The sequence below is a fragment of the Nuphar pumila genome, chromosome 17, assembly GCF_984573655.1.
Source record: "Nuphar pumila chromosome 17, dmNupPumi1.hap1.1, whole genome shotgun sequence".
NCBI lineage: Eukaryota > Viridiplantae > Streptophyta > Magnoliopsida > Nymphaeales > Nymphaeaceae > Nuphar > Nuphar pumila.
Window position 1 is genome coordinate 82,356,546 of NC_143265.1, and position 8,244 is coordinate 82,364,789.

Below are 8,244 nucleotides of genomic sequence, written 5' to 3' on the forward strand. Positions count from 1 at the left end.
TGTATATATATTCCTTTATGTTTCCTTGTTATTATCAGTCTTAAAATGCCCATAATTAAAATCTGCAGGATTTCACATCTCAATGCATTACACAATATGCAATATGCATCAATGCATAAAATGGGTCCCTATTGGACCACCCATACTCACAACAGTGCCTCATTATACAAAAATTGCTTCAATAATACTAAATATTAGTACTGCAGTTCATACACAATTAATTTCAGATTTGATTCATCGAATCTCAAGCTTAACAACACAAACTCGAGTCAAAACACTAAGAAAATCACATCCAGGTGCCTTAGGAGTTGACTCCATTGAGCTCAAGAGTCAACTCATCTGTTCAAGATTCAAATCATCTGTTCAAGAGTTGACTCATCTGTTCATAGGGGTTGACCCTCTATCCTCAGAAACACCCAACAAAGTTTTGAAAATGAGGTGTCGACCTTTGATTTGTAGGGGTCGACCCTCGAAAACAGAGCAACAAGCATATCCACGAAGAAGTAGACTCCTAACTAGCAGGAGTCAATCTTAAATCGGGCAAAACCAAAAATCTCATCTTCAAAATAAAAATTTTCAACAGAAGTTCATGGATTTTCAATTTAAAATATGAGATGAACCTTTCTAATATGCATTTCTACAAGAAATTATTATCAAGATTACACTAAACCTCATACCCACTAAAACACACACATACATGCTTTTGAAAACACCATATTCTAAGTGTACAACAAACATGAGCATGTACATTTTCGAAAATTTCAAACTAAAACATGGTTTGACAACTTCATAGCATGCCATGAATTTTTCAGCAAAAACATTCAAGATGCACACACTAAACTACTTCCCAAACATGCCAAAAATTCATATAAACTTGCATGGTTCCAAACTAAATCTCATCTACATGCTTACATGCCCCTAGAGTTTTATGGAGTAAGGGGATCACACCTTTTAAATCATAAGAAAACCAAAAATTCATAAAACTATAAACTATCAATACTCAAATTCGCAAAAACTCTAAGTAGGTTGGTGAATCTTTCCAAAACTCATTGACTAGGACACTAAACGTGATTTGTGAATGGCATAACCCCTCCTCCATTATAATGTGATGGGTGTGAGAGAATGGAGTGAAATGAGAGGAAGAAAATGTGCAGGTTGGTGAAAGAGATGAGAGGAAGAGTGAAAAAATGAGAGAGAGATGAGAAAAACGAGAGTGAATGCATAAAAGGGAGAGAGAGAGATTTAGTTTAATAAAAACCATTAACCCCTAATCATGTCCCTCTCAACACATGTTCAAACAAGTCGTATCAGTTGATGATAGCTGCCTCTGCCATAATTGCCATAATACTCTTTTAGCCTATTTAATTTCTGAATTCATTCTTTTTTTATACCAAAATTATCCTTAATCCTATACTTATTTACCAAACTGCCATCTTCAATTAAAAACAAGCCTTTTTAAGCTAATCCTTAATATATCTCCGAACAATTTAATCCTTCATATTTTTTTAAATTTTCGGGTATGACCCTTGCCCAAAAATCCATCAACAATTTCAGAAATAACAACTATACCTTCAAATTTAAACAGGTCAGATTAAAACCCAAATTTGATCATTTTTTGATCCAATTTCAACGAAAAAACCTTATTCATCAATATAAAATCCAAATCCAAATTCCAAGACTTGTATAATATTAAATAAACCCCTTTTAAAAAGGGTTCAAAAAATTGGGGAGCAGCATTCTCTGTTCTCAACTGAATTTTCTGGTCAGAGAGACAAGCAAGGTTTTACATAAGTTCTTGTATTTCTTATGAGATTTTTTCTCATTTTCAAATGCAGCTTAAGGGATTTTCAAAGTTGGACCCATTGTCAGCACAACACTTTTGCATCTTGGTGCTTTCACTCATAACAGGACAGAGATGTGACCCTTAGATTCTCATGAAACTTACATGAAACAACCTTATGGAGTTTTACTTAAAGTACGGCAGGCAGAGCTAGGTCTCTAATCATGTAACCAGTTTTCCTGTTTAAATACAGGTACGGAGGGTATGAGACAGTAATTTAAAAAATGTGAGTACGGAAACAATGATATATATAATATTATAAATTTAAAATAAACTGGATATAATTTAAATATATATGCTATATCTAAAATATATATTATATACTAAAAATATAAAATTGTAAATTGAAAATATAATTATAAATAATAAATTGAATACAAACTTATTAACGCTTGTCGACATGGGTATGAATGGTACAATGAAGCTTCCGTGAGGTGTAAATATAAAAAAAAGGGCCACAAATAACTGACCTAATTATAAAGAAGAACTTAACTGCAAGTTTTCTAAAATCAATCAAAGATAAGGAAAATGAAAGATGTTACGAGATAGAGTTCCCTTGATGTTTTTTTCTGCATAAAGTCCTTAGAAACCTACGTCCTCTTACAACCTAAATATTAGAATATCAGAGTAAATATTTACGCAGCATATATAAATATAAAAGCAAGGACAGCGCACCTGTCGAGTATTTAGAGTTCTCCAACCAATCAAGGGAAGGGTCAAGTTGTACTAAACATTATCACTAGAGTACTTTTCCATAAATCATAGGTCAAGTTGTACTTGTTTATATCACTAAAGTAAATTTTTATAAATAATAGGCCAAGTTATACTTAAATATATATTTTACTAAAGTCATGTTTGAAAGCAAGAAAATATCTCTCTGTCAAAGAAAAATTTGAACTAACTATTCCATCTCATTGACTTGAAAATATATGAGTTAGGTGCTGTTGAGCAGAAAGACGGATATTCCTTGCTCATTACAAGATATAACGACTGGAAAAGGCTATTCAACGTGGAGTAAGATGGAGTATGCTGACCATTAATCTGTGCAATTTTTGGGAAAGGCGTACTGCTGCATAGCAAACTCTCTTCCAAACCTAACAATCAGAATGGATTGAAAATACAGAAAAGTTTAATGCAAAAAAGTTGCACGAATAAAGAACGATCGTGGAAGATTGACTGCCTACCTTTTAAGCAGCAAAAAAACTATGAAAACCAATCTGCTTGCTCGCTGGTTCATTCACTCCCTACAAAACCATATTTCTTCATTGAATTAGGAAAGCCAAGAGTTGTGGTGGCATCAGAATAGGCACCGATTTTATGGGTCATCTTCTCTATATGAAGAGGAAGAAGTCGACGAAGCAGTGGGGGTTTGTGTTTGTGTGCGGAACGGTTTTGTTCGAGTTTCTGGGTTGGCCAGCTTCAGAACAGACCAAGACACGATGCACCAAAAGTCCAAACTCCAAACCCCAAACCCATTGAGTCTGAAGGATGAGAAGCATCGTCGCACCATCCTCTCCTCCAAGCGGACTGTTCATCTCTTTTCTTTATCGTCCAAAACTCCAAAACTCCAAAACGTCAAACCATGTGTCCCCTTGATAGACAGGGAGGAGCCGTTCCCATTGCTTGCTGGCCACGGAAGCAGCTCCTCTGGTTCTGACCTTTACTTACATGGTTCCGTCCGACTGATAAATCCCGACCCCACTGCAAAATCTCCTCGGGTTCATGTCAAAGATCGGTAAACTCATCCACAGCATCACCAAGCCCTTCAAATCCCGCCATGGCAAAGGTATAATAAAGGATTATGCACCCCTTTTCTTTATTCTTCTCCTTCCATCATCAAAAAAGAAAAAGAAAAAAAGAGCAGAGACGCTGAACCAGTTGAGTTGCAGGCGAAGCGGAGGAGGAAGATTTGGAGGCCATGGCGGCTCAGGAGCAGAGGGTCTTCTCCCTCGCCGCGTTGAGGTCGGCGACGCGCGACTTCCACCCCGATAACCGTCTCGGTGAAGGTGGCTATGGGCCTGTTTACAAGGTACTGAATCAATCTTTGGATTTTTTTTTATGAATGCCCAGATAGGGAAGAACCCCGTCTTCATAGGGTCTGGAGGAGGGAGAAAATGGGGTATTTTTTTCTTTTTTGCTTTGTTGGTGGTTTTGGTTTTGATGGTTTGTGGGGATGATGATCAGGGAAAGTTGAAGGATGGGAGGGACATCGCGGTGAAGAAGCTGTCGCACGCGTCGACGCAGGGGAAGAAGGAGTTCAAGAACGAGGCGACCCTCCTGTCCCGCGTGCAGCACCGAAACGTCGTCAACCTGCTCGGCTACTGCGCCGAGGGCGTCGAGCAGATCCTCGTCTACGAGTACGTTGCCAACGAGAGCCTTGACAAGCTCCTCTTTGGTACCTACTCCCTCCTCTTCATCATCCTCCATTTGTTTGTTTCTTTGTTATTTTTTCTTCTCTGTTCTGTTGGTCCTCTCTAATTGAGAACAAAAATGCCCACTCATATTCGTTTTACTTCTTTCTGCAATCTGGTTGTCTGCTTTTCTTCCTCTTATTCTTCTACAGAAAAATCATGTTGGTTGGTTGCTAAATTATGCTGGTTTTTCCTCTCTGTTGTGTTTGTCCTCGCTAATTGAGAACGTAAATGCCCACTTGTATTCGTTTTTGCTTCTTTCTTCAATCTGGTTGTATGCTTTTGTTCTTCTTATCCTTCTACAGAAAAATCATGTTGGTTGGTTGCTAAATTATGCTGTTTTTTCCTCTCTAAGTGAGAACATAAATGTCACTCATATTCGTTTTACTTGTTTCTGCAATCTGGTCGTCTGCTTTTCTTCCTCCTATTCTTCTACATAAAAATAATGTTGGTTGGTTGCTAAATTATGCTGATTTTTCCTCTCTGTTCTGTTGGTCCTCTCTAATTGAGAACGTAAATGCCACTCATGCAGGTTTACTTCTTTCTGCAATCTGGTTGTCTGCTTTTCTTCTTATTCTTCTACAGAAAAACCATGTTGGTTGGTTGCTAAATTTTGGAAAGACGTGTATTGTTGGTGATTATCCAAAACAAAGAAGGCCTGTATGTATGGTTGGGGACACCATAATAATAACCTATTAAGAAATAAATAAACTAGGTCTTTGAAATTACATTTCGTAACAACAACTGTTTAAAAGAGATTTATAATTTACATATGATATACCATGTTGGGGTTGTGTATGTTCAAACCTGATTTTGCAAATTGATTAAGAACGCATATGCTTTCGCACATAGTCAAATAGTAAACACATTTTTTTACTGAAAGTAAAATTTACAAGTTTGTAATAAGATCCTGAAATTGTATGCTTGTCCATACTTGCTTTAGGTGGTTAAAGATCACTCAAAGTGGTGTCAGTTATATGGATTTTAGATTGTTAAGATTCAGACAGAACCAAATTTTATTTGTTAATCATTAGAATTTGGATAATGATAGAACCACTTAGTTACTCACTGGTTGTCCCAAACAATTTATTGTCAGTTTGATTTAACCAAGTCATGATATCTATTAAATTTTGGCGGTCTGATTATTCAACAAGGTATGGTAATGACAATGGAAGAATTTGTTTTTGGTGCTAAAAACAGAAAGTAAAGCCTTGACAGAGCTTTCTAACAGATCAAAAATTGTACCAATCCAATATTAGGGTGGATAGTTATGACATATTTCACCTTGTGGCCTTGCCAATGTATCTTGACGCATGGAAGAAGATGCAAGGTTGGTCAACTTAATTACTGTGGTTAAACTGTTGATGTGTCAAAGGCTTATAAGCAAACATGATGGGATTAACTTGGGTTTGCCTCTTTGGTTGGAGAAAAAAGTACTAAAAAACCTTTTGACTTTTCTAATGTAGCGCTCTTCCTCAGATGAATGGTGCTATTGGGGTGGTTGTGTGTTGTTATGGGCGATAGAAACAGAAGACTAACCTCCTGGTTGTTACCCTTATGCTCTTATATGGATCCTGTTTAAGGCCATCTTTGTCTTTGGTAAACCAAGAGAGAACATATCATTAAATGTATGCATTGTCAGATCCACGGAGGCGTGGTGAGCTGGACTGGCCCAAACGTTTCGACATAATTCATGGAGTGGCACGGGGACTGCTCTACCTCCACCAAGATGCACATTGTCGTATAATCCATCGTGACATTAAAGCTGGCAACATCCTTCTTGACGAGAGATGGAAACCAAAGATATCAGACTTTGGCATGGCAAGGCTCTTCCCTGAAGAAGGCAAGACTCATGTCAACACACGTGTGGCCGGTACGAAGTATGTTCTTCCTTCTTGCATGTTCTCGAGTCTTGCCAATAAAAGAGAAAGATCTGAACCAATTAAATTGTTTTCCTTTCTTGTTTTCAGAATGGATCGATGTGTGTGTGCCAATATTTGGTAATTCATTTTTACTTTTCCTGTTTGAAACAAATTGCAGTGGATACATGGCACCGGAGTATGTAATGCATGGTGATTTGTCTGAGAGGGCCGACGTTTTCAGCTTTGGGGTTGTTGTCTTGGAGGTCATAAGCGGGAAAAAGAATTTGAGTTTTGAACCCCTGCCCGAGGCAGAGAGCTTGCTAGAATGGGTAAGTTGGGTGAAAACAATTTGAGGACTCTTATACAAGCCTGTCTAATGGGGTCTACTGTTAAACCCATGATCCAAAGCACGTTTTCAGAGGCCTAATACTAATCACACTGGTTTGTTTGATTTGGGATGTTAAACATTGTCTCAAAAGAGAATGGTTGGGCATCACATTACGGACAAACTGGAGGATGGAGGTCGGATGAACTCTGTGGATTAGAGTTGGGAGGAAAAAATATTGTGATTGCAGTCCTTACTCGAGTTCATGCCATCTCGAAATTACAGAAACACATGCACTGCGAATGTCTTATTAGTTAAAGCATACTCTAAATTTATGGTAATTAGTTGTTTGTGTATGGATTTAGGTTTGGAAGCTGTACAAGAAAGGCCGAAGTTTGGAGGTGACGGATCCGACCTTGGCCTCATCAGCATCATCCGAACAAGTTAAATTATGCATACATATTGGGCTTCTATGTACCCAGGCTGATCCGAAAATGCGGCCACCAATGAGCCGGGTGGTGAACCTCCTCTCCAAAAAGCCTGGAAATCTTGAAGAGCCGACAAGGCCAGGGTATCTTGGCCAGAGATACAGGAGGCACTCAAAGCCTGGCTCGACAACTTGTGCGATCTCTGGCACTAGTCATTCTGGTGGATCCTCCTCACAGACTAGTGACAGCAGTAGAATCACCACGGTTCCAACCAGTGGTAGCAGCAATCCGTCGGGTCTGTCTACATCTAGGATGAGCCATGTTTCGCACTCTGGGCATTCCTCTATATCAGGTTGGTCTAGTGGCAGCAGTAGCGTCGCCAGTGGCAGCAGTAGCGTCGCCAGTGGTACCATCAATCCAATAGGTCCGTCTACGTCTAGGATGGGCCATGTTTCCCACTCCGGGCACTCCTCCATATCAGGTTGGTCTAGTGGCAGCAGTAGCGTTGGTACCAGCAATCCGACAGGTCCGTCTACGTCTAGGATGGGCCATGTTTCCCACTCTGGGCACTCCTGATCAGTTTGATTTCATGCTTCTGTTGTTGTAATTTTGTTCATTCTTTATTTGTATGTATATTAACCGTTCTTTTGTGACTTACATTTTAAAGTTGTATTTAGAGTTTGTTTTGTTTTTGTTGAGTATGATGTAAGCTGCCCAGTTCAAGTTAATCAATATCTCGAAGGGGCAACTCGTATAGTTGAACTGTAAGAGGCCTACAGGCTAAATTGTGAATGAATTAAATGCGTTGAGATTTCTTTTATTCACCTTCGATGTGATTGCTTCTTGTGATTGCAATTCTTCTTTCTCCATTCTCTCTTGCTATTTGATTACAAGCTTCTGCGACTGGCAAACGAGCGATAAGTAAGCTTATTGCGGTAATGAAGGGCCATCGCGTCACACTGACTTATTGAAGAAAATAGGCCAGTGACAAGTGGTACCAGAGCCCGTTTTCGTGCTGGAGAAGGGACTCCGGAGTCGGTGTCGACAGACGCATCATAAGCTACGATCTGTGAGCAAAACATCGTGATGCCCTATCAAAACTTGTGTAACATCAAAGGCAAGACAGTTGTCGAAGCTGAGGAGATGAATTTACCTCAGGGCCAAGAGCAGATGACTGCAACTGTCAACAAGCTGGTGGAAGATGTGACTTCGCATGAAGAAGCGATTTCACGCGTAGTAACTCTAAATGAGAGAAATAGTGAGAGGCAAAAAAGGATTGATGTGTCAAGACTAACAAAGTTCAATGGTTCTCATGACAGTAAGGCCATTGAAAACTTCTTGTTTCAAGTAGAAGACTGCTTAGATATTCAGAATGTGA

General features: G+C 39.0%; 1 protein-coding gene across 2 annotated transcripts; it reads left to right on the forward strand.

Annotated features, from left to right (window-relative positions):
- The first annotated feature begins 3,102 nt into the window (after positions 1 to 3,102).
- Positions 3,103 to 7,680, forward strand: LOC149812510 (cysteine-rich receptor-like protein kinase 43). Of its 2 annotated transcripts, none has more exons than XM_089993313.1 (6): positions 3,103 to 3,626; positions 3,730 to 3,869; positions 4,025 to 4,235; positions 5,894 to 6,124; positions 6,222 to 6,442; positions 6,804 to 7,680. In XM_089993313.1, the coding sequence occupies exons 1-6, from the start codon at positions 3,563 to 3,565 to the stop codon at positions 7,440 to 7,442; spliced, it is 1,506 nt and encodes a 501-aa protein (XP_089849439.1). In that variant the 5' UTR covers positions 3,103 to 3,562; the 3' UTR covers positions 7,443 to 7,680. The 2 variants fall into 2 exon arrangements, with proteins under 2 accessions (XP_089849439.1, XP_089849440.1); XM_089993314.1 differs by having other exon boundaries at positions 3,111 to 3,626; positions 5,894 to 6,131; positions 6,292 to 6,442.
- The last annotated feature ends 564 nt before the right edge of the window (positions 7,681 to 8,244 follow it).

Coding starts and splice junctions, on each gene's coding strand:
- LOC149812510 (XM_089993313.1), top strand. CDS start 3,563: ATGTCAAAGATCGGTAAACTCATCCACAGCATCACCAAGCCCTTCAAA. Junction 4,236..5,893: donor CCTTGACAAGCTCCTCTTTG/GTACCTACTCCC, acceptor ATGCATTGTCAG/ATCCACGGAGGCGTGGTGAG. Junction 6,443..6,803: donor CAGAGAGCTTGCTAGAATGG/GTAAGTTGGGTG, acceptor GTATGGATTTAG/GTTTGGAAGCTGTACAAGAA.